The sequence below is a fragment of the Phycodurus eques genome, chromosome 18, assembly GCF_024500275.1.
Source record: "Phycodurus eques isolate BA_2022a chromosome 18, UOR_Pequ_1.1, whole genome shotgun sequence".
NCBI classification, from domain to species: domain Eukaryota; kingdom Metazoa; phylum Chordata; class Actinopteri; order Syngnathiformes; family Syngnathidae; genus Phycodurus; species Phycodurus eques.
Genome location: NC_084542.1, coordinates 815,835 through 842,632, shown reverse-complemented (window position 1 = coordinate 842,632; position 26,798 = coordinate 815,835). Strand labels below are relative to the sequence as shown.

At 44.4% G+C, this 26,798-nt stretch overlaps 1 protein-coding gene across 2 annotated transcripts in view; it reads left to right on the top strand.

Moving 5' to 3' along the window:
- The window catches only part of bach2b (BTB and CNC homology 1, basic leucine zipper transcription factor 2b), a 90,634-nt gene that overhangs the window by 50,274 nt on the left and 13,562 nt on the right, over positions 1-26,798 (top strand). For both annotated transcript variants that reach the window (XM_061705149.1, XM_061705148.1), the window contains 2 exons: positions 14,776-16,278; positions 23,256-23,462. In XM_061705149.1, the coding sequence (XP_061561133.1) occupies positions 14,884-16,278; positions 23,256-23,462 (1,602 nt within the window). In that variant the 5' untranslated portion in view covers positions 14,776-14,883. The remainder of the gene's footprint in view (positions 1-14,775; positions 16,279-23,255; positions 23,463-26,798) is intronic.

Below are 26,798 nucleotides of genomic sequence, written 5' to 3'. Positions count from 1 at the left end.
TTGGAACGTGTTGCAGCCGTAAAATTCAAAGTTAATGATTATTTGCTAAAAACAATCAAGTTGATCAGTTTGAACATGAAATATCTTGTCGTCGTAGTGTATTCAATTAAATCTAGGTTGAACATGATTTGCAAATCATTGTATTCAGTTTGTATTTATGTTTAACACAACGTCCCAACTTCATTGGAATCGGGGTTGTCAACTTGAGCACATTTCCCCCGTCTTGGCCTTGCTGCACTGTCTGCCAATGCACTTCAGGATTTATTTTAAAATCCTTTAATTTGCTTTGAAATCATTCCATGCTCTTGCCCCGCCCTCCCTCTGTGAGCTTCTTCACTCTAACAAGCCGACTCGCTCGCTGAGGTCAGCTCGCCAGCTGCTCCTGACTGTCCCTGAAGTCAGGCTTGGCTGTTGCCGGACCTAATTTTGTGATTTATTTCAAACCTCTCTCGAGTATGTGTTATTCTTTATTGCTTTATACAGCACTTTGGTGCACTGAATGCTTTTACAGTACTTAACAAATAAAGTTGGATTGGATTGGAATAATTCAAATATTCATCCGTTAAATACATTGATTTTCAAAAGGAAATTCATTGCGCCACGTCTTTACCGTTATGAATCAATTATTTGGAAATGACCCATAGCTACGAAATAAATTAACCAAATGATATTTGCTCGGTCGGCAGGAGACTTAAACGGTGTAGATGTGAGTTCATGTCCTTCTCAGTGTCTGTCTTATATTTAATTGCACTGTGAGCGGATTACGAGACACTATCTGATTTAATCCACTGTTTGGGGGAGGGGGCTGGTGGGGGGCGGGGGGGAGATGCGAGAGACTTTACTTACCCAATTGTATGGATAACAGTAACCTGTCTTCTCCAGCAACAAAGAAGGGGTGTGATAAAACCCTCAAAAGTGATATAGTAGTACCTTGAATTTTGAAAATGTTTTGGTGTTTGACAAAAATTGAAAAATGTATCCTAAAGTTCACGCAATTTTTGTTTCCAACCACCATCTTTGCCAGTATTTTATGTCGTATGTTTCGTGATACTAAACAGAATTTCAGGCAGCATCAAAGAATCAACTCTGCGTTTGTGTTAAGTCTTTTTCTTTGGCTTTTTGCAAAGACTTTTTCTGAAAGGACGTCAGGGGTAAGAGAAGAAGAATATATTGTAAAGGAGAACGATGGGCAATACAGCCTCAAAATGTTATCACAATATTATTAGGAACGATCGCAATTTTATGTTTATGTTTTACAAAATTGCAAACAATGTTTTTTTTCTTCTCCACCGTACGCAAATGTCATACGTTACATTGCACGAGTGTGTTGATCACAAACACGATGTTTTTGAATCCAGCTGAAACAAACAAACAACGGGAACATCACTGGTGTTTGTTGGCAAATGTTACTTTGTAATTTATATGGCTCCTTTTTTAATACAAAATACAAATCTAAGTAAATATCAATATTTAAATCATGCAATATGAGTCACAACACACTTTGTTTTAAAAATAGTAGATATTCACACAGTAAGAAAGGAAATGATCGAAATAAAATAATAATTGGTTTTCAACCTAGTACAAACTCTCTGTAGCGCTCTTAAAGCGGTCCCTGATTGGATGCTGTGATGGTTATAACCGTGGCGTAATCGCATATGTTGCTGGGCACTTAAAAGTTCTCAACATGCAGGCAGCAGCTGCTGATATTAACTGAAAATAGACCCATTGGTATGCCGAGCTTTTCCTCGTTCAGAGTTGCTAAGCATGTTTGGCTGTAGCAGGCTGGCTAATCCTTCTCTTTCAAGCCATGATTTCACTCAATACATTTCCACACATGCGCAAGCTACCGCCACAGTTGCACTATTACATGTTTACATTCATGGGTGGCAATGAAGTCGTTCAAGCTCTGAACATGTATACGCAATGCTCGGCGGCAATACTGTTTGCCGCCCTTTTAGCTTGGTTAGCAGCGGGTCTTTTCTGGTTGAGCGGTTCCATCAAATCGAAACAAGGCAGCTGCCGTTAGATCAGTCGGGCATCGTGCCGAGCGGTGAAATTGATCATGTTACGGCGTAGGGCTGCAGCTATCGAATCATCGAGTAATCGGATGAAATTGGTTAAAGGCCAATTGTGAATGCACAAGAGCAAATAATAATACATTTCACTTCAGAACAAATGACCAATGCTTTCCTTTTTTAGATTATCAACATTCTGTATTTTTTAAACCTGCACTACGCAACTATTTCTGTGTCCTTTCCATACAAGCCACTCGTAGACGAGATGACACAGTGCTGATTAAACCTATCAGGTCCTCTAGTATCTTGCTGGATTTTCCAGTATTTTTTTAAATATATTTAGTGAATGCCCGATTCATTTTCCGCACTGGCCCACTGGATGGCACACCGTAAATGGTGTAGCGGAAATGACACCACGGAAATTATGCATTTTACCGAGCAAAAGGTGGCTCGCTGCCCCGTCTTTGGCATATTGGAATCAATTTATGGGAAATATTACATGGGAAAAGGCCTGGTTGTTACTTAATAAATACTTGATTCCAAATAGCATGGAAGAAATTTCTTCGAAAATCATCCATCGATTCTATCCAGCCAAAGACGATATCCAAAAAAGATTCAAAAAGCACAGAGATGGGAATTGTAGTTTCTGGAAGGAGTACCCTGAGACTGTTGTTCACTTATTTTGCTATTGCCCTGTTCTGGCAGAGCTTATTTGATTTTGTTTGTGACCATATTCATGGGGATTCTGTTTTGTCGGGGAAGGATGTAGTGGTAGGTCTCTTAGAAAATGATAATGCACAGAACAAAACACACACGTGTATTATTAATTGTATTCTTATCATGGCCAAATTTCATATTCTTCGCAATCAATTCATGAATGACAAACCTCACGTTGTTACCTTTGATAATGAGATCAGACGATACGTCCAATAGATCCAATAGTCGGAAAATCCGAAAGCAATTAGAACTACGACTGCTTGCACTCTGTTGAAAATATTTTCGGAACTATTGCATGACTGGCCTAGCCCACATGGCCTACAGGCAGAGGCATGTAGTATCTTCGACTCTTCGATTTACCGTTGACTCTGTATCTGCTACCGTTAACTTCAAATAACGTTTATTAAAGGGGGAAAAAAAAAAAACTGCCCAGTCTTTTCTAAAAAGCTCACTAAACTTATTTTCTATTTTTGTAGCAGGAAATAAACATATAATAATTACTGTGTAAACAAAAACAATCATAACTAGAGCTGTGAGCAGCTATAATCGGGCAGTCGCACCCCGGCCCCGTTGGGGGAACTGGCAGGTTGGGGTTTTGGCACGATGAAGTCAGGGCCGCAAATGGCCCCCCAGGCTGTAGTTTAGTGCAAAGGTATGACTCATGCGAATGTTGGAAAAAGGTCCGGCCACACGAAATGGGAGGATGGGAAGCAAATGATTTCACACTGCTGCTGTCAGAGAAGTGCAAAACCATGTCAAAGGGAATATTGAGTAAATGCGGGTGTTGGAAAAAGGGAATGAACTCTTAGGCCTACTACAGTACTGTATTGTTGGTAATTATGGTGGGACTTTTAAGTGCTGTGAATGTTACATTTAAACAGGCCGTAGATCATTTTATGTTAAGTTTCGGGCATGGGTTGTGTTACAATTTTGTTTGTGTCGGGGGTGCTACGCGTGTGTAGGAATTTCCATAGGCGTAGGTGCAACGTCGCGCAAATAGGTCTTTGATGAGCTGCCACCATGTTCTGTTTCACGGCGACCCGAGAGAAGCTAGCGTCGAAGAGCCGCGGGCGTCATCGAGAGTGTCACGAAAAAAAGCTTTTGATAACTTTTCATGTGCCAGTCGTCGAGATGGTACTGGTCCTGGTACTGGCCGGGTTTGAAGTTGATCGGATGAAACCTGTCGGACAAGTTTGCAAAAGTGCGACACCGGGAAATTTTTTCAAAGTGCACCTTTAAAAGGTCGTAGGTCAGTTTCTGTTGTTTGGAATATGGGTTGTCATTGCAATTTTGTAGGTGTCGGGGTAATGCACGCACCTGCCAAGTTTGGTAGGAGTAGGTGTGACGTTACCACGAATAGCTCTTTGCTGAACTGTAAGTATGGCATCCGCAAGCGTGCGAAAATGGTCCAACTGCACAATTACGAGGTCACAGCTGACTTCCTGTTGGGTTTAGGATGTGCGTGTTTTTGACGTTTTTGTAGGTCTGCGGTCGGTACAGAGGAAATAATCTAAGTAAATATCAATATTTAAATCATGCAATGAGATGAGTACAGTTGTGGGGAGTAGCGTAGCTTACATGCGAAGAGAGAGCCGATGTACCACGGGTGAACGTTAATACTGTGGCGCCGATTTCCTGGATCTGACGGACTTAAATGCAGGCAGTGTAGAGCGCTGATTGGCAACAGGTGCGCACCCGAGGTGGCGCTGGTTACTGGGAAGAGAGAGGGCGAGAGGGGCGCAAAGCGCCACCCAAGCTCCAACAACGGAACTGCAGGGACAGACCATGACACAGTGAAGGTAAAGAGAGAATCTATTTGAACCAGTCATTAAAAAGAAAAAGAATAACAACTAGGAACGTCAAGGTCGTGAAAATGGTTTTGAGAAGGGAGTTTAAGGTTATTCTTCGATTCACCGATGACAAAGGACTGTTTCCATTTAGTTCCGTTCAACTTCTATTTTTTTTTTTAAAATCAAGTTGGAGATATTGAACTTGCAAAAGTGTAATGGGACGGGAACTTAATGATACAGTGCAGAGATGAGGAACAAAAGGGCAGAGCATGCAGGTTGAAAAAGGTGGGAAGGTGTAAAGTGGTGAGTGTGAGCCGGGTGGATGGGGGTTAGTGGAATAAAGTGCTGATCTGGGGAATACCAGAGGACGTTGCGATCGAGGAAATCGAATCGAATTTGAGAGGAGGAAAATTAAGGGACGCAAGGAGATTACAAGTAACAAGGGACGGAGAGAGTATAAATAGTAAGAGTGTTATGTTAGTGTTTGAGGAAAGACTCCCGGACAAATTTTACTCGGCAATTTGATGTAGAATATGAGGGAATACATGCCAAGACGAATGAGGTGTTTCAAGAGATTTGGTTATACAGCAATGACGGACAAAGGAAAGAAGGTGTGGGGAATATCACAAATATAAAGAATGTAGAAATGAGAGTCTACCTCCATTCATCCATCCATTTTCCGAAGCGCTTTTCCTCAATAGGGTCACAGGTGTGTGTGCTGGCGGCTATCTCATCTGATTTAGGATGAGATGGGAGGTACACCCTGAACTGTTCACCAGCCAATCGCGAAGCGCATCTAAATAAACAACCATTCACACCTATGGACAAGCTTCAATTAACCTACCATGTATGTTTTGGGATTGGCATATGGGGTGGGGGGGGTACTGAAAAGAAGGGGCGCAGGTACCGCAGGTCAGAGTGCAAAATAAACTAACATACAGCAAGGGCCGTGAGGCAGCAGAGAGTGAAACATAGAGGAGAAAAAACAAAACAGCATGACAAACAAGCAGGAAAAGCTCAGGTGTTGGTTGACATGATGATTAGGAGAAAAGGTATTGCGTGTCCAATAGAGCAGGTGGAAAGGCAGTAAGGCTAGAAGCTCAGGGGCAGGGTTCAAATTATTTTACCATTGGTGTAGATATTGAAATGGAGTAGGGGGTATTTTAAAGGAAGCGTTAGCGAAGAATGTCTTTGAGTTAAAAAGAGTGTCAGATCGAGTGATGAGGCTGAAACTTGAACTTGAGGGTGCTTTGTTATTGGCTATGCCCCAAAGGTAGGATGCGACCTCCAGGTGAAAGAGAAATTCTGGAAGGAGCTAGACGAAGAAGTTCTGAGCATCCCAGACACACAGAGAGAGAGAGTCGTAATTGGTGCAGATTGTAATGGACATGTTGGTGAAGGAAATAGGGTTGATGAAGAAGTGATGGGTAAGTGCGGCATCCAGGAAAGGAACTTGGAAGGACAGATGGTGGTAGACTTTGCAACAAGGATCAAATTGGCTGTATGTAACACATTCTTCCAGAAGAGGCAGGAACATAGGGTGACTTAAAAGAGCTGCGGTAGAAGCACGCTTTGGATTACATTTTGGAGACAATGTAATCTAAAGGTGGTTACTGACTATAAGGTCGTGGTCTAACCCGTCTAATCCGATATCCTGATCAACTGTGTCGAAAGCTTCCTCTAAATCTATGAATATACCAATTTGTCGATTTCACTGGTTACTTCTGCTACCCGATCCATTCGCGCCATTGAGGTTGATCGATTCATTCTAAAACCATATTGGTTCTTTGTGAGTAACTCGTGTTTGTCTAGAACATTGTCTAATCATGCCACACAGAGTGTTTCCAGAATTCTTTAAAACTGGGACAGCGTGGAAACCGGCCTGAGATTTTTCTCTCATGCCTTAAATATCAGTATCACATTAGCAGTTAGCAAGCACGGTGGAAGACTGGTTAGCACATCTAACTCACAGTTATGGAGACCAGGGTACAAATCCCAGCCTCGCCTGTGTGGCGTTTGCATGTTCTCCCCGGACCTGGGTGGGTTTTCTCCAGGCACTCCGGTTTCTCCCACATCCCAAAAACATGCGTGGTAGGTTGATTGAAGACTCTAAATTGCCCATAGCTGTGAATGTGAGCGCGAATGGTTGTTTGTTTCTATGTTCCCTGCGATTGGCTGGCGACCGGTTCAGGGTGTATCCCGCCTCCCTCCAGAAGATAGCTGGGATAGGCTCCAGCAGCCCGCGACCCTCGTGAGGATAAGCGGTAAAGAAAATGGATGGATGGACTTTAGCAGTTTTCATTTTGCTGGGAAAGGAACCCAATTTAAATGATAAATTACACATACTGTATGTGACAGTGGTTCGGCAATAACTATAATTATTTCTTTAATTGAAGTCATATCAATACCGTTGTAATCCAAAGATGTTTTTTTCTTAAATGAAATTAATAGATTAATTTCCAGAATGAACAAACGCTCAAATTGTTCAAATAGGAAGTAAAAAATATAGCAGAGATATTTGTATTTAATAAATTTGTTCATGAAATTAGTCTTGGAAGCGACAAACATTTTTAGCCTTCATGCTGGTCCGGGGTAATATAGCAAGCTGGATCACAGAAAAATACATAATTCAGGTTATTATAGGGGTTTGAAAGAATGTCTTACCCTTTGATGTTTATGACAGTCGTTTGTTAACTGTAAATTTCAGGAAATGGTCTCCCAGAGTTTAATGCAGCCCTATGGGGGGCACAAGCCAGTGCAAACTGTAGGCCGGTCCCAAGCCCGGATAAATGCAGAGGGTTGCGTCAGGAAGGGCCTCCGGCTTAAAACTTTGCCAAACAAATATGAGTGTTCATCTAAAGAATTACATACCATATCGGTCGTGGCCCGGGTTAACAATGTCCGCCCTCGGCACCGTTAACGTGCAGGGCGCCGATGGAAATTCAGCTCCTGTGGGTCGAAGATGAAGGAGAGGTGGAAAGCGGGTTCTTATGCAGAAAGAGAAGAGGGGGACTTTGGATGTTGAGACTATGACGGGAAAATCTCGGGAGTTTGGTTGATTTTGATGATTAGGAGAAAGGTTGCTATATTGTGTGTCCAGGAGACCAGGTGGAAAGGCAGTAAGGCTTGAAGTTTAGGGGCATGGTTTAAATGATTTTACCATGGTATAGATGGGAAATGGAGTCGGGCTTATTTTAAAAGAAGAGTTAGCTAGGAATGTCTTGGAGGTAAAACGAGTATCAGATTGAGTGATAAGGCTGAAACTTGAAATTGAGGGTGTTTTATATATATATATATATATATATATATATATATATATATATATATATATATATATATATATATATAATGTGATTAGGGGAAATGCCCCACAGCTAGGATGTGACCAAGAGGTGAAAGAGAAATTCTGGAAGGCGCTAGACGAAGAAGTTCTGAGCATCCCAGACAGGGAGATAGTAATGATTGGTGCAGATTTTAATGGACATGTTGGTGAAGGAAACAGGGGTAATGAAGAAAAGTCCTCCACCCTTACTATCTCTTCTCCCTGTAGCCTCACATCCGGGAAAGGAACCTGGAGGGACAGATGGTGGTAGACTTTGCAAAAAGGATGGAAATGGCTGTATTGAACACTTTGTCTTTGAGGTGAAAAGAGTGTCAGATCGAGTGATGAGGCTGAAACTTGAAATTGAGGGTGCTATGTTAGTGGCTATGCCCCACAGGTAGGATGTGGCAAAAGAGAAATTCTGGAAGGAGCTAGACGAAGTAGTTCTGAGCATACCAGACAGAGAGAGAATCGTGATTGGTGCAGGTTGTAATGTCCATCTTGGAAAGGGAAACAAGGGTGATGAAGGAACTTAGAGGGACAGATGGTGGTATAACAACAGTCCGGGGGTCTCCGGTGTCATATTTTACGCTTCAATATGCGCCACATATTTTCAATGGGAGACTGGTCTGGACTGCAGGCAGGCCAGTCTTTTTCTATTCTATTTTTTCTATTCCCTGTTGTAACGTGCAGAATGAAAAAGTCGTTGCTTGGATGGCAGCGTATATTTCTCCTAAACCTGTATGTACCTTTCAGCATGAATGGTGCCTTCACAGATGTGTAAGTTACCCATGCCATTGGCACTAACACAGCCCCATACCATCACAGATGCTGGTAGTTGCCTGGTAGTAGTTTCAAGTTGCACTTAAGGATGTAGCGCCGAACTGTATTGTGTGTACTGCTTGTGTTACTGAGGCAATGTGGTGATATCCTTTACACATTGATGTCGGTTTTTGATGCAATGATCGAAGGTCACGGGCATTCAATGTCGGTTTTCGGCCTTGCCGCTTCCATGCAGTGATTTCTCCAGATTCTCTGAACCTTTTGATGATATTATGGACTGTAGATGATGAAATCCCTAAATTCCTCGCAATTGTACGTTGAGGAACATTGTCCTGAAACTGTTGGACTATTTTCTCACGCACTTGTTCCCAAAGAGGTGAACCTCGCCCCATCGTTGCTTGTGAATGACTGAGCAATTCAGGGAAGCTCCTTTTCTACCCAATCGTGGCCCCCACCTGTTCCCAATGAGCCTGTTCACCTGTGGCATGTTCCAAACACGTGTTTGATGACCATTCTTCCACTTTCTCCTTCTTCTTTGCCACCTGTCCCAGCTTTTTTGGAACGTGTTGCAGCCATCAAATTCTAAGTTAATCATCATTTGCTACAAACAATCAAGTTTATCAGTTGGAACATTAAATATCTTGTCTTTGTAGTGTATTCAATTAAATATAGGTTGAACATGATTTGCAAATCATTGTATTCTTTTTTTATTTATGTTTAACACAACGTACCAACTTCATTGGAATTGGGGTTGTTTGTTAGAATAATACACCACATGCATTACGGCAGCAGAATAGCGGTGAGGTGTGCTGTCGGTGTGACAGAGGAATTTAAGGTGGAGGTGGGACTGCATCAGGGATTAGCCCTGAGCCCCTTCCTGTTTCCAGTGGTGATGGCTAGGCTGACAGATGAGGTTAGACTGGAATCCCTGTGGACCATGATGTTCGTAGATGACATTTTGATCTGCAGTGAAAGCAGGGAGCGGGTTGAAGAACAGTTAGAAAAGTGGAGGCATAAAGGAGATGAATGAAGATAAGTCGAAGTAAAACAGAATATATGTGCATGAATGAGAGGGGTGGAGCGGGAAGAGTGAGTCTATAGGGAGAAGAGATAGCAAGGGTGGAGGACTTGAAATACTTGGGGTCAACCGTCCAGAGCAACGGGGAGTGTGGTCAGGAAGTGAAGAAACGGGTCCAAGCAGGTCGGAACGGGTGGAGGAAGGTGTCAGGTGTGTTATGTGACAGAAGAGTCTCTGTGAGGATGAAGGGCAAAGTTTATAAAACAGTGGTGAGAGCAGCCATGATGGACGGATTAGAGACAGTGGCACTGAAGAGACGACAGGAAGCAGAGCCGGAGGTGGCGGACATGAAGATGATGAGTTTCGCTCTCGGAGTGACCGGGTTGGATCGAATTAGAAATGAGCTCATCAGAGGGACGGCCGAGGTTGGATGTTTTGGAGACAAAGTTAGAGAAAGTCCTTTGAAGGCTCGGACACGTCCTGAGGAGAGAGAGTGAGTATTTTGGTAGAAGGGTGATGAGGATGGAGCTGCCAGGCAAGAGAGCGAGAGGAAGACCAAAGAGAAGGTTGATGGATATCGTGAGGGAAGACATGAGGGCAGTTGGTGTTGGAGAGGAGGATGCAGGAGATAGGCTAACGTGGAAAAGGATGACACGCTGTGGCGACCCCTAACGTGACAAGCCGAAAGGAAAAGAAGAAGAAGATTTGTAGCGCGTGTGTCACAATTCGGCTACATTGTTTTACCTGTATGCTCTCAATCTTCTTCTTCTTCTTCTTCTTCTGTGGTGGTGTGTTTCAGAGAAGTGTGAGGGAGATTTGGAAGAACAAATTTGTATATTTATGTAAATACTTGTTTTGTCTTGTGTGATTATTGTATCTTCACGGTGTAGGCTTTTGGTGTATAAATAGAGGTTAGTCTTGTTTTCGTACAGTTTGTCCGTGCCTTGTGGCCAGGATGGCGCCGCCTGAGACGCCACCGTCTCTGAGGTACGGCGTGCGGATTGTGCCACAGCCTTGCTTCACGGTGGAGCCAGTGCTGCTGGTGGGATATATGCATATCTCGCATGCATCCCGCATGAATAAAGCGATGGTTGTGTTTTTAAACATCAAAAACATGTCACGGAATTTATAGAGAATGGATTAATTCTAAATGACGAGTTTAACCCAGTTTCCCCGCTGGCCGTACCGTCAACACGGATCACCGCGTCGGGCGTCCCTCCGTTTATTTCAAACGAGGCGCTGGAACGGGAGCTGAAGCGTTTTTGGAAAGTTTGCTTGCGGTTTTCGTAATGTCGGGCTAGGATAGGATGTAAGGATGAAAAACTGAAGCATGTTCAGTCATTTAGACGACAGGTTTTCATGTTTTTAGACTCTCCGACGCAGACGTTGGATGTTGCTTTCCGTGTTCGTCACGAGGAAGGAATGTATATGGTGTATGTAAGCTCGGGGAAGCATTCAATGTTTTTAGTGTGGAGATGTTGGTCATAAAAGGTGGCGTGCCCGCATAACAATGCTACAGTGAGACCCGCTGCTGCTGATAGCCACGAGGATCGCGCCCAGGCAGGTCCGGTTGCGGAAGCCGGGGTCGTTGACGTTGAGGGGCGAACAGCGACTGAAGGCTGCTGACCGGGTAAACACTGATGATCTCAGCATAATAGAGCAGGTTCGGCATGGTGCGGTAGCCAGGCTATGGGGATGGAGACTGATGGTGACTCTGACGGTGCTGTTTTTGCAGGATACATTCGGTAAAACGGTTATATTATTATTATTATTATTATAACAAGAATATTTTCCAGATGTCAAAAAGTTTGTGAAGACTGAGTACCCTACAGAAGGTGGTAGGAACAGATTTGATTGATGACAAGAAGAGCTATCGCCTGAGGAAGCATGTGACTGCTGCTAGTAAAATTTTAAGTGGTAAAAGACAGAAAAAATTGAGAGTTCATCATTAAATTAGAATTGGAACTACAACACTGACCAGCCGAGTCGAGGTCAGCAGCGCCCCATCCCCACTATACACGGTGTTGATGGGGCACTGCTTCCTCCTCCCGAGACGCCGGACGGTGGACCAGAATTTCCTCGAAGCCGTCCGGAAGTCTTTCTCCGTGGCCTCACCGAACTCCTCCCGCTCCCGAGTTTTTGCTTCAGCGACCACCGAAGCCGCAGTCCGCTTGGCCAGCCGGTAGCCATCAGCTGCCTCAGGAGTCCCACAGGCCAAAAAGGCCCGATAGGCCCAATTTGTGAATTTAAATGTTTAATTTTTTTTAATACGACTGATGACTGAACACCAACCATCATTAATTTCTTGATGGTTATGTTTTGTTTAATGATATATGCTTTTCTGAAATGCTTGACAGTTTAACTTGAATCCCATTAAAGTCAAATTAAATGTGTCTCGCCTGGTCCTTCATGTTTTCTTTCAAGATTGTACCCATATTACAAATTCTGCCTCAGTAATCAAACATATGAGCACAACGGTGTCTTTTCTCATTTACTCAATAAAAGTAGTGCTGTTAATTTCAAAATAAGAGCAAGTAAATAAAAATAAAGTATTGTGTGTTCAAATAAGGTGTTTAACTTCAGAATAATTATTTGAAAAAACGAATAAAATACAGATAATACTTCGTTTTGATCATATGGCTAGATGCAAAATCATGCATTGTAAAAATGCATTATATATAGGTTGAAGGGTTTTCCAGAATTTTGAGGTCAACTTTGGGGGATGCGACTTATACATGGGTGCGCATTATACACGAGAAATTACGGTAAATCTGTATAAACAGTTTAAATGTAGTATTCCCTGTGTGTAGAGTTGAGTGTACGTGTGGTTGTACCATTTATGTGGTAGATGTGTTGTTGTCGTCAGTATGTCTAGAAAGTCTGTACCCTCCTCCCAAGGTGTCATAGACGCAACCAAAGTCACTCCTCTCTCTCTCTCGCTCTCGCTCTCTCCTTCACATACACTTTCCCCCCGTGGCTATCGAGTCAGCAGCTTGTTCTTAACAATAAATGCGTACAATGATGTACATTACGGCAATGAATGAGGTTGCAGCAATACGCCAGTGTCTACTGTTGTACACTTCTTTTCGGTTTTTCCCCCAAAATGTTTGTGCCTCCTTATGTATTGCTCTTCTCTTCTTTCCCATTGTTAATACCTGCTGATATACTGACTTTATTTAAGGCCGGAATTGCCACCATCATTCCCTGACTCTAAAGTGTTACCACATGGAATACCCTATTTCGTCTTGATTAGCTTATCATGTGCAAACCAAATAAATATAAGGAACAAAAATACTGTTGTTTAAATTAAAAAAAATATATATACTCTGTGGTAGGTCACGCAAATATTTTTTCAGCTCCCCTTAGAACCTGAGGTGAGGTTGTGTTCCCCAAATTCAAAGTAAGTCGACCGCCGTCAAGATGATACATTTCTTGAACTCATTCAGTGCCAGCCATTTTCAGAAAAGACAACCCCGAGTACCAGCCGTTCTTTCGGATTTTGACCAATCTTTCAAGGCCTACAGGATATTGTGCCCTAGGATTATGTACATCCCCTCTGTACCGAACGAAAGGATGGACTCTCTTCTTTCAGCAGGAAAAAAAAGTTGCAGCCTACATTTTTCCGTTCTATAGTTACGTGCTTTTTTTCTTTTTGGGGTCATGTCCCACAGAATATTGAGAGAATTGGCTTTTTTTGTGAAAAGCAGCATTTATGCAACGGTAACTTTGATGCTTGCATATTTTCTTTGCTTTTTGTCACACTTCGGACATCTGAAGGTGTTTTCATAGTATGATCTAGCTCAAACAACATTTAGGAATGGCTTTTGATTGCAAAATAATCACGTATTTAGCTGTATAATGCCGCGAGTGACGCCAACTCCCCGGAATCCGTGTCGGTCATGACTGGCTGTTGACATGGCCCTCGTCCTGCAAGATCTCAGTTATACGTATTTCTGACACGAACACGCAATTGTGATAACTACTACAATCCATACTCTGTGAATAGCATACATACAGTATACTTTATCTCTTCGTGTGTAAAAATGCTTAGCTCGTCCGACTTCCAGGCTGTACGCGCCTTGCCCGTTTGTGGCAGTCAAGGCTGAGAGGGCAGTTTGTCAAATCTAAAATGTTGCGCCGCTGCCCTCTGCTGGCGGTTTTCGTTCTAAAGCAAATGAAACCCATCTTGAAAATGACAGTGCAGTTGTTAGATCAGACTCTTCGCCGGCCAATCCGGTGGGGGGAAAAAACGTATTTGACGAGAAAACTTGTCAACAGTAGGGAATGTATTGATTCTGCTTGACAAGTTGATTTGCCAACTGCACTGAATGAGTTCATCGGGTCAGGCAATTGACAGTGGCCTGTCGGAAGCGCTTACCCTTCAGTCAGTGAACCACACACTCTACCAACTGAGCCGCTGCCACCGTAACTATTGCAGTTATGTCTTTTTGAGCGTGTTGATTTCAAAATGCCACGGGTCATGCATTTCTCACGCGATAAGAAACCGCTGGGAATCTACTGAATTGGAGTAAAGGAATAAGCGCAACAAAGTCATTGGGTCATGGTGAGAGGCTGCACCATACCCTTCCTCTCACATGGTTAAAAGAAGAAGCCAGCAGCGTAGAATTCCGCCGGCTGTGGGGTTTACCTAATTAACTGGTGTTAGGTGTAAATGGGAAGGTCTTGCAAACCATTAGGCTTTACAGACGCTTGACCTGAGGACACAAGGCGCTGACACACAAGGCGTTGTCTGGCCTAATAAATCAGAGTATATGGAGCGAAACAAAATTTCTGTAAACAAAGAGTGCATCGAAGTGTACCAAATGAGATGCCAAGGGGTTCCGAACTCCTGTGCGTGCCCTAAACAGGTTGCTAACTTTGCTTAGTATGCTATTCTCTGTCAATAATGTCTCCATAACGATGCCGTATAAAGAAGTTGGAGGTTAAACAACAGCCAGCAGTGATTAGCTGCTGTCGACTGCTTTAATTGACAGTTTTAGGAAGATGAAATGACAGCTTACACCATATTTGAATGGCCATTAGGACTGTCTGGTTCTGTCACCGCACCCAAGTACTCCAAACAATGACTGCTGTGATGGTAATCCTGACAATTTCCCTGTTATTTTGCAGGTCACTGCGAGAGGATTCGCCCCATTGTTGCAGTTTGCCTACACGGCCAAGCTGCTACTCAGCAAAGAAAACATTCAAGAGGTCATCCGCTGTGCCGAATTCCTGCGCATGCACAACCTAGAGGATTCATGCTTTCGTTTTCTCGAAGCTCAGCTGCTCGGTGAGGAGAGCCTGCTGCGCTGTCACAATGCGGCGGCCGAAGCCATCGACTCAGAGAACGAAAGCATGCAGTCCGTAGCCGAAAGGCCCTCCTCCCCGAGGATACGACGCGCCGGCGGTCTCGCCTCCTTGCACTGCCCCGGCGAGGATCGGCTCGCGATGACTTTACCGAGTAACTTCACAGATGGCCGACTGGACTTCGATCGACGTCGAGGATCGGACCTGCCGAGATGTCCTAAGTACAGGAAATACCAGTGGGCTTGCAACAAGCACAATAATGATTTCTCTTCACACACCAGTACCTCAGGTTTTCCGAGCACAACGAAAGAGAGCAGCATTCGTGGGGGAGTGTCAGGTCAGGACAGGATGTCTTTGGCACAGATCAAAGTTGAACCGCAAGCAGAGGAAGAGGCCATCTCGTTGTGCCTCTCGGGCGATGAGCAGGACATCGGGGATAAGGATAGTGAGTCAGCAATGGAGATGGATAATCCCACGTCTACAGAAATAATCAAGAGAACCAAGTCGGCTTCCTGCGTCCAAGCCTTATTTCAAAAAGGAGTGGACCTCCCCGATCCACCCATGACATCACAGCAGCTCTTTGCCAACAGGCTTGTCTGCCCCCAGGACAAGGGGAACTCTCAGGGAGATCACAAAAAAGACTTCAGAGCTTTCGCTGGGGAGTTCAGTTTCTCTTTAATATCCCCCAAGAACAAAGACAATTTCGCTGCAGGTCTGTCCCTCAAGTCCACGTCCTGTGATGAAATCTGCAAACAGGAGGTTGAGCTTGATCGACAAAGTGTCATATTTTCCTCAGGAGCCTGCAATCGTCTCGTAACCCCGGCGCATTCCTACCCTGGTGGGAATTCGTTTGAGATGGAGCTCGCCGAGCACTCGCCAAAGGGAATGCGTCCCGCAGCCAGTCAGTCGCTTCCGACCTCCCAGGGCGATTCTCCCAGCGCCGCCTCCGCTGATCCCCAACTACTGTGCCGCCCGCGGCCGAACACCAGCTGCCCGGTTCCCATAAAAGTGTGCCCGCGCTCACCGCCTTGTGAGACACGCACCAGGACATCCAGCTCCTGTTCCTCATACTCCTATGCAGAGGATGGCAGTGGAGGTTCGCCATGCAGCCTGCCTCAGTTTGAGTTTTCGTCCTCGCCTTGCTCCAACATGGCCCGCTGCCTCAATGCGGACCAGCAGGATCCAAGCGTAGGGGGTGTCCTTTTTAACCAGGGGCAACCCAAGATCAAATGTGAACAGTCCTATGGCACAAATTCCAGCGATGAGTCGGGTTCCTTTTCAGAGGGAGACAGTGAGTCCTGCGCTGCACAAGAGCGTGGCCCAGAGGTGAGTGCAAATCTGCATTCGGAGTCTTCAAAACATCGCGTATTTGACACACTCGAGGAGGCTGCCTGATGCATAGCAATTCAATGTATTTCAGTCATCCATATATCGGTTACCCGTCTGTTTGCAGACATTGTTGTGCTACTTTGGCAAATGTTTGCTCTGTCCTTTTCATTGATACAGCGTACTGTACATGTGAGAAGCGCTCACACGGCAACTCAATTCAGTTTTATTTGTCCTGCGCCCAATCACAACAGAGGTTGTCTCAGCACAGTCTCCGCATGGAGCAGGTCTAAGACTCCAGTCCTCACTCATTAGAACATTCAACTGAACTCCGCACGAGCAGGCGAGTGATCGAGGCAAGGGGAAAAAGAAAGCTCGAGCAAACCCGAGACTCGGCGTGGTTGCGGAGTACAAAAGGAGGGATAGACAGAGAGCAACAAAGAGAGAGGCGAAGAAAGAAAGAAAGAGAGAGAGAGGTTGCAGTTTTGTTTTTGTTTTCTACTGTAAAATTGCATTTTGCCACTGGGCCTGTAGTTCTGTGCTGCTGTAAAAGGCGGTTGTCTTGTTGGCTCTCCGTGGACGAAAAGGTATCGGGGGTTATTTGTCACGTTCACCTCGTGTGTTTAGTAAACCCAATTTCACACGAGGATATTCGCAGCCGACGGCTTCGCGACAATCAAATACTGCGTTGATTGAGTGATTATAGGCGACAGTTGAACTACGTGGGAAGCCAACGTCACCGTATGCTCGGAAGCGACATTACTCGTAGCGCTACGTCAGCTACGTAGCTCCTGAATGTGACTTAGTGTAGCTGTCCAACAATTCTGGCTAATCGTTCATAAAATGCAGTACATAGTCATGAAGTACGGTGGCCTGGAAGTGCAAAACGATATAACAAATCGTGAAACACTTTTACATTTCAGAAACGAAATGAACAAAAGCCAGAACACTTTTACAAAAGACGAACCAAATTACAATTGACACAGACCGGAAAGGGAACGGCCAACATTAGTAGGATTCCCGCGCGTTTTCCTGGCAGGACACGCCCTGCTCTAATATTATTGGCTCCAGGACACGCGCCGTGGCACTATGATTGGCCGCCGTATCCCGGTCGAACACGCTCTACTGCTTCCAGACGCCCTGAACAGCGAGCCCGTATAGGCGTTTGATGCTGCACATACAATATATTGTAATGTGATCACATTTCTTAGATTCAGCGTAAAGGAAGAAGCAGGTTGCTAAAGAGAGAAGATTTTGGCGAGAATTCAAGGGAAAGTGTCGATATTTGAAAGGAAGATCGCCGGCTCCATTCATTTCAACGTACATTCTGGTCACAGCTTCGCTTTTTCATCCGTGGGCACATTCATTCCACATTATGAATATAGGTTAGTATTGATGTAAAACAACATTTGCTGCCTTACAGACTATTTACACGGCTTGAGCCGAGGTGACGCGGCGGCATAGCGCGCAAGCCCGGAAATGTATTTTCATCGCAGGGGAGAGCTTCTGTGCATTTTGATTGAATGTACGATGAGACGTTAAGAGGCCGTGCAACGGCGATTCAAATTTAGAATCCCGGCAAAACCAGTGGCTGACCGACCGGCCGCTCACGGAGACAGTTGCCAAACCACGCACGCCGCGCCGTAGTTCAGTCAGGTTCGGCGGCGGCGCTCGGTGAGCGCCAGCCTAAACCACCATAATCCTAATTTTAACCCATCCTAAACTGCCTGAATCCCAACCCTCGTCCTAATCCTATCCATCACAGATTTGTTTTTTTGTACAAATGTGATGCATATTTAGGAAGGACATCTCGTTAGGGAGGGGCGTAGGCATCGGACCACCGATGGGGCCCAATGCAGGAGCCGGCTGCCACTTGAAAAAGGTCACAGCCGGCCAAAAACAAGCCCGTGTTAAGCGCCCGTCGAGAGCAATGGCGGGCGGGAGCACCATGGAACAGGAAGGCGGCCAAGCGAGGGGAGGGGGGGTACCGCATCGTTGAATTTCCACCACCCACCCTATTACTATGGTTACCAGGTCCCTGACTGGCAACCATTATCCCTGTACCGTGATCATGTGTGGTGAGGTGTCATGCATTAAAATTGGGGAGACTGGTGGGGGTGAGGCGAGACAGTCACGGGGCAATGATGACCCGCAACCGTCACCCCCGCTCAGGCCAACTAGCTCACCAAAGGATGCGCAAAGGTACAGCGACTGAAATAAGTATTTAACGTCACCTTTTTTCTCACTAAATATACTTCCAAAGGTGCTATTGACCTGAAAAATTCACCACGTTGGGAACAACCCAAGTAATCCATACATACAATGAAAGTAGAACAAATGAGCTCTGAAATTAAGTTGTGTGTAAAGATGTGAAATGACACAGGGGAAAAGTATTGAACACATGAAGAAAGGGAGGTGCAAAAAAGAAAAACACCTAAAATCTTAAACAGCCATCCAGACCCTTTTCAGAGCAAATCAATATGTTTGTTCGGTCCTAATTGATGGCCTACAAAAAGGTCTCGTTGCCAAGGTGTGAGCCAAGACACATCTCATGATGGGGAAGAGCAAAGAGCTTTCTCAACACCATCGCAAACTAATTGTTGCAAAACATAACAATGGCGTTGGTTACAGGCGCATATCTAATCTTGGGAATGTTCCAGTGAGCACGGTTGGGTCCATAATACGTAAGTGGAAAGCCAATCATACCACCATGAATTTGCCTCGATCACGTGCTCCTCGCAGGATTTCTGACAGAGGAGTGCAAAGAATAATCTGAAGGGTTGTGCAAAAGCCAAGAACTGCCTGTGGAGGGCTTCAAAAAGACCTGGAATTAGCAGGTACTGTTGTCACAAGGGAAACGGTGAGTAATGCACTCCGTCGCCATGACCTGGAAGTACAGTCACCACGCCAGACCCCATCGCTGAAGAAAATGCATGTCAAAGCTCGTTTAAAGTTTGCTGAACAACATTCGGACAAGCCAGTTAAATACCGGGTGAATATAGTCTGGTCGGATGAGAGCAAAATTGAACTCTTTGGATGCCGTAATGCACACCACGTTTGGAGGAGAAACGGCACTGCACGTCACCCTAAAAACACCATACCAACAGTGAAGATAGGAGCTGAGAACATGATGGTGTGGGGCTGCTTTTCAGCAAATGCTACTGGTAAACTTCACATTATTGAAAGAAGGACGAATGGGCAAATGTACCGAGACATTCTTGACAAAAACGAGGATGATGAAAATGAAACGAGGGTGGACATTTCACCAGGATAATGATCCAAAACATACTGCCAAAGAAACTCTCAGTTGGTTTCAAAGGGAAAAAAATAAAGCTCCTAGAATGGCTCAGCCAAGCACTGGACTTAAATCCAGTCGAAATTCTATGGAAAGAACTGCAACTCAAGGTCCATAAAAGAAGCCCACGGAACCTTCAAGAACTGAAGACTGCTTGTGTGGAGGAATGGGCCATAGTCACACCAGAGCAATGCATGCGACGTGTTCCTCCATACGGGAGGCGTCTCGAAGCTGTCATTGCAAACAAAGGCTTTTGTGCAAAGTACTAAATAAAAACCAGTTGGTGTGTTCAAGACTTTTTACCTGTGTCATTTCACATTGTTAAACGCAACTTAATTTCCAATCTTATTTGTTCTACTTTCTCTGTATGTGTGGATTACTTCGGTGCTTCCCAATTTTCAGGTCAATAGCACCTTTCGAAATATATTTGAGAAAAATGGTGACGTGTTAAATACTTATTTCAGCCACTGTATGCGGTGCATTCAAAATCTGCGGGGAAAAGGTACGGCGGGGCAAAGAGCAGGCCGGAGTGCCGGAACACCTGGCCAAGTGTCCTCCCCGGCCGGACACTGCCCTCCCCCCGATGACAGGTGTATGATGCATTAAAACCGGAGGAGCGGCAGGGCAGAGAAGGGGGACGACCAGACCGGAGACCAGCGCAGATGTGCCAGTACCGGGGTCGGCATCCGCCTCATCGTGCCTCATGCCAGCCTCTCAGGGACCCTGAATGAGATGTGAATGTGCCCAATGTGCAATATATGTACAGTGTGAGCAATCGAAATGTGCAGAGTATGTTCAGTCTAAACTTAGACCTGCTAACACCGCCTCCAAGTTGTGGCGCAGGGTTCTAGTAAAATTTTGGTGAATTTGATCGGTGCACATGCGGGCAGAAAAACACGAGGTCCTCGGACGTGTGTGGTGGATGACAACAATGGGCATCCGAAGCTCTTTATGATTGTAGAAATCATTTCATTGAATGTGTTGTTATTCATATTGTAATCATTATTACATTTTCTTTTAAATCCACTTACTGGCTAGCGCACCACAGCTGGGGTTGGAGTCAGGGGTGGAAACGAACGGTCGTTTGAGGGGATATAAATCAAGTGAGGTCCACGGACAGGTTTTAAGTCGCCAGCGATTATTTACCAGCTCATTCTGTACTTAATAATACCGCTAACGTTCAACGGTCCGGTCTCTCTCTCTTCCGCATATACTGTATGATGTCACCACATGCGAGACTATTTGCACCGCTTTTTAAAGGAAATGAAAGAACCGGCTTCTTTGGACAGCATTGAAGCCGCCCGTAACCGGGTCTAGCCCGCCTCCTTGGCAGCGTGAGCAGACGGCTTCACGAGCGCCGCAGACCTGTTGGCTGGTTCAGACGTATTTCATTTATAAATATGTGCACAGTGGGCATCGAACCCTCTGAATCATTCTAAAAAGGCAGTTCATTAAACGCATCATCATTGTTGTCTCACTGGATGATCGTAATTCCAGCAAGTGCTATGCTAATTTACTGTGGATATTGGCTATTTTTGGTGTCTTAGGCGAAGAATTTTGGTCCAAAAATCCCTTACTGTCACAAACCAGTGAAAGAGCAGCCGTTTGACTGGTGGCGAGTGGCGACCAGCAAGCCGCTGAATGATACAGCGCTTGTCACTGGTCTGTTTTTTTTTTTTTTGTATCGGATGTCATGTTTTGCAATTTTGGGCCTGTAATTATCACGTCGATAACTATCATGCATCACGAGGCTCTAGGCATTGTGTTAGTCATAGTTCCACATAAAAAAACTTTTTTTTTTTTTTTTTTTTTTCCTACAATTCGAAGCTTCCAGTTACCGGTGTGCCATTTTACTATGCCTCAATTTGCAAAACAAGGGCCATATATAAAGTGTGGAAGAACTTGACGGTACCTTGACCTCTCCACATTCCACAAATTCTAAACAAATGACCAAAAATCTGGTGTAAAGCTGAAAAATGTAATAATTATATTGTATCATATCTTTAGCATATTATATTAGAAATCCAGTGGGCATGGAAAGAACTTTAATTTTTCACTCTTTGTTATATTGGAGCCATTTGCTAAAATCATCTAAGTTCATTTGTTTCCCCATATTGACAGGAAAAAAACGGAATTGCTGAAACTTTTGCAGATTAAAAAAGAAAACTGAAAACTGAAACAGATTGAAACTGAAATATCACACAGCCGTATGTATTCAGACCCTTTGCTGTGACACTCATATATTGAAGTCGGGTGCTGTCCATTTCTTCTGCTCAACCTTGGGATGGTTCTACACCTTCATTGGAGTCCAGCTGTGTTTGATTAAACTGATTGGACTTGATTAGGAAAGCCACACCCCTGTCTGTAGAAGACCTTACAGCTCACAGTCCGTGTCAGCAAATGAGAATCATGAGGTCAAAGGAACTGCCTGAAGAGCTCAGCGACACAACTGTGGCAAGGCACAGATCTGGCCAAGGTTACAGAAAAAATGTATGCTGCACTTAAAGTTCCTAAGAGCACAGTGGCCTCCATCGTCCTTAAATGGAAGACATTTGGGACGACCAGAACCCTTCCTAGAGCTGGCCGTCCGGCCAAACTGAGCAATCGGGGGAGAAGGGCCTTGGTGAGAGAGGTAAAGAAGAACTGAAAGATCACTGTGGCTGAGCTCCAGAGATGCAGTCGGAAGATGGGAGAAAGTTCTAGAAAGTCAACCATCACTGCAGCCCTCCACCAGTCGGGGCTTTATGGCAGAGCGGTCCGACGGAAGCCTCTCCTCGGTGCAAGACACATGAAAGACCGCATGGAAATTGCGCAAAAAAACAACAACATCTGAACGACTCCAAGATGGTGAGAAATAAGATTCTTTGGTGTGATGAGACCAAGATAGAACGTTTTGGCCTTAATGCTACCAGGCACTGCTCATCACCTGTCCAATACAGTCCCAACAGTGAAGCATGGTGGTGGCAGCATCATGCTGTGAGGGTGTTTTGCAGCTGCAGGGACAGGGAGACCGGTTGCAATCGAAGGAAAGATTAATTCGGCCAAGTACAGGGATATCCTGGACGAGAACCTTCTCCGGAGTGCTCAGGGCCTCAGACTGGGCCGAAGGGTCACCTTCCAACAAGACAATGACCCTAAGCACACAGCTCAAATAGCGAAGGAGTGGCTTCAGAACAACTCCGTGACTGTTCTTGAATGGCCCAGCTGACTTCAACCCAATTGAGCATCTCTGGAGAGACCTGAAAATGGCTGTCCACCAACATTCACCATCCAACCTGAAAGCACTGGAGAGGATCCGCAAGAAGGAATGGCAGAGGATCCCCAAATCCACGTGTGAAAAACATCATCATTCCCCAAGAAGACTCATGGCTGTATTAGCTCAAAAGGGTGCGTCTACTAAAGGCTGAGCAAAGGGTCTGAATACTTATGGCTGTGTGAGATTTCAGTTTTTCTTTTTTAAGAAATCAGCAAAAATTTCAACAATTCTGTTGTTTTTTCGGTCAATATGGGGTGATTATTGAGGGGGAAAATGAACTTGAATGATTTTAGCAAATGGCTGCAATATAAGAAAGAGGGAAAAATTTAAGGAGGTCTGTATACTTTCCATACCCAATGTATGTTTTATCACTTTGGATATCCGATGACCTTTGATACCCAACACGTCTGTGTGTGACTTTTCCAGGTGAAGCTCCCTTTCCCAGTTGATCAAATCACAAATCTTCCACGGAATGACTTCCAAACGCTGGTGAAAATGCACAAACTGACCTCAGAGCAGCTCGAGTTCATCCACGATGTGAGGCGAAGGAGTAAGAACCGCATCGCTGCACAACGCTGCCGCAAAAGAAAACTCGACTGTATCTTGAATCTCGAGTGTGAGATCAGAAAACTGGTGAGTCCATGTATCTCTGCCAACACTCGTCTCGCTTCATGACACATCTTGCCGCTAATTTTGAATAAAAAGGCGTGGCGCGCTCTGCCCTCGAGTTGCCCTGCTTTCGTGTACAGCTTTGTGGCTCCTCCTCCGGCAGTGTTGTCTAGGGTTTGTTTTTGGCTTGGCGGGGAGAGGAGGGCAACAACTGAACTGGCATACTGGCCAGTGCAAGTCAAAATCCCGAGATGTTTTTTTTCTCGTCAGAGAATCGTATCTAATTGATTGAGAGCTACTACTTTTTGCCTTCAGCCAGCAACGTTTCAATTGAGGAGGTTTTCGCAAAAGGCTTTGGGCCTCATTCACGAATCAATACGTAGAAATGTTCTCACTCTGCAAAATTACGCAGCGTTACAGTCAGAGTTATGAAACGTGCCAATTTTCTTCACGCTCGTGTCTATGTCAATGAAACACAATTCATTGTAAATGACGGGCTCGTGACAGGGGTGTCCTATCTGCATAACCTGCGCCCCTATTTCCCTGTAAAAGGGAAGCGAATGCATGGAGGTGGTTTTTTTTTAACATACAAAATCTCGAGGCATTTGTAGTTGTTAAGATTCCTGAAATTGCGTTGGAAGCAAAAGGAAACATGCTGACCGGAGTGCGTCATACTTCGCAACTGCGGCGGTGTTTGTGTCAAAAGATCCATTCACACATGCAGAATCACAGAAACAAAATATATTAATCAGCTTGTCGTAGGGATTAGGAAGAATACCGAGAGGCGATGCGGCCGCACGCTCTCATCGCACTTCCTCGTTCGAGTGACCAAGTCATCTCCGCAGGCAGACAGCTGGAGAAGAACCCACACAAATCCACGTGTCCTACTATACAAGGCAGAACTTGAAGGGCGCGAGGGTACAACTTCGAATTGCTAATTAGGACAGTCAACTTTATGGTTTGAGTTATTATCTCTCTTGCTATTATTATTGTTTTGATATTTATTGATATTGATATTCCTATTGTTCCAATATGTTGTGCATCTTGGGGAAAAGACGTTTGACATATTTTTGATAAATGATCCTGCATTATTTGTGCGTACGCATGGCCTGAGGATTTTCTAAATTTGTTCACAGAACAAAAACAAGTACGCCCATTTTGAGAAATCACATGTATGTGCGTCAAACGTGCGTATGCATGACTTAAGCACAAATCTACAGCTCATTAGGTCTCACTTCCCCATACGTCATGCGTCGTCGTTCTTGCCACTGCTGCAACAATGTACAACCCCAATTCCAATGAAGTTGGGACGTTGTGTTAAAGAATACAATGATTTGCAAATCATGTTCAACCTATATTTAATTGAAGACACTACAAAGACAAGCTATTTAATCTTCAAACTGATCAACTTGATTGTTTTTAGCAAATGATGATTAACTTAGAATTTCATGGCTGCAACACGTTCCAGAAAAGCTGGGACAGGTGGCAAAAAAGACGGAGAAAGTTGAGGAATGCTCATCAAACGTGTTTGGAACATCCCACAGGTGAACAGGCTCATTGGGAACAGGTGGGTGCCACGATTGGGTAGAAAAGGAGCTTCCCTGAATGGCTCAGTCATTCACGAGCAAAGATGGGGCGAGGTGCACCTCTTTGGGAACAAGTGCGTGAGAAAATAGTCCAACAGTTTCAGGACAATGTTCCTCAACGTACAATTGTGAGGAATTTAGGGATTTCATCATCTACGGTCCATAATATCATCCAAAGCTTCAGAGAATCTGGAGAAATCACTGCAAGTAAGCGGCAAGGCCGAAAACCAACATTGAATGCCCGTGACCGTCGATCATTGCATCAAAAACCGACATCAATGTGTCAAGGATATAGATGGACTGATGCAAAGTGGAAAAGTGTTCCGTGGTCCGACGAGTCCACATTTCAAATCGTTTTTGGAAATCGTGGACGTTGTGTCCTCCGGGCCAAAGAGGAAAAGAACCATCCGGACTGTTATGGACGGAGAGTTCAAAGGCCACCATCTGTGATGGTATGGGGCTGTGTTAGTGCCAATGGCATGGGGAACTTACACATCTGTGAAGGCACCATTAATGCTGAAAGGTACATACAGGTTTTGGAGAAACATATGCTGCCATCCAAGCAACGTCTGTTTCATGGACGCCCCTGCTTGTTTCAGCAAGACGATGCCAAACCACCTGCTGCACGTGTTACAACAGCGTGGCTTCATAGTAAAAGAGTGCAGGTACTAGACTGGCCTGCCTGCAGTCCAGACCTGTCTCTCATTGAAAATGTGCAGCGCATTATGAAGCCTAAAATACGACAAGGGAGACCCCGGACTGTTGAACAGCTGAAGCTGTACATCGAGCAAGAATGGGAAAGAATTCCACCGACAAAGCTTCAACAATTCGTGTCCTCAGTTCCCAAACGTTTATTGAATGTTGTCAAAAGAAAAGGTGATGAGACCTGAGGTCAACATGAGCCTGTCCCAGCTTTTTGGGAACGTGTTGCAGCCACCAAATTCCAAGTGAATGATTATTTGCTAAAAACAATCAAGTTGATCAGTTTGAACATTAACTTTCTTGTCTTTGTAGTGCATTCAATTAAATATAGGTCGAACATGATTTGCAAATCATTGTATTCTGTTTTTGTTTATGTTTAACACAACGTCCCAACGTCCTTGGAATTGGGGTTGTAAATCGATGAATAATTCCACCAATCGTGTTAACTGCACAGTCCAACAGTGTTTGTACAGTGGCTGAGTTTTTACAATTTAGCGTCCAAACATCACTACAATTGATTTGTAATAAATCCGTCAAAATGTGATTGAAGTGTGGACTCTGAACTATAGTTAAAGGTTCCACAGAAATGTGGCCTTTTTATTCCAGTAATTTCCTGAAGAATTTGTCAATTTTCAGGGACTCATTAGTAACTAAGTCATACTACCTGGAATTTTGCATCATCATTCATACTGTAGCCTATATGAGAAGAAAACTATTTCAGCGTGGTATCTGGCAAGTCTATAGTAAACTAGGTTTTTGTGTAAAAGACTGAAGACATAAAACTAAATCATGAGGTTACATCCCATGAGCATGTATGTTCATGTTACATTTGTTCCACAGCAGCATCCAATTGCCAATAAGTGACATTCGATGTGCTAAATGTACATTTTTCGCAAAGAGAAGAATCATAATTTATGTTGAGAGATAAATTCGCACTATATTAAAAGTGAGCACTAAATTGTATACAAATGGAATGTAAAGTATTGTTTTTGATTGTCATCATCCGTTTATCATTCCATTTTATACCACTTCTTTTCATGGGGGGCTTGGGGAAGCTGCAACCTATCCCAGC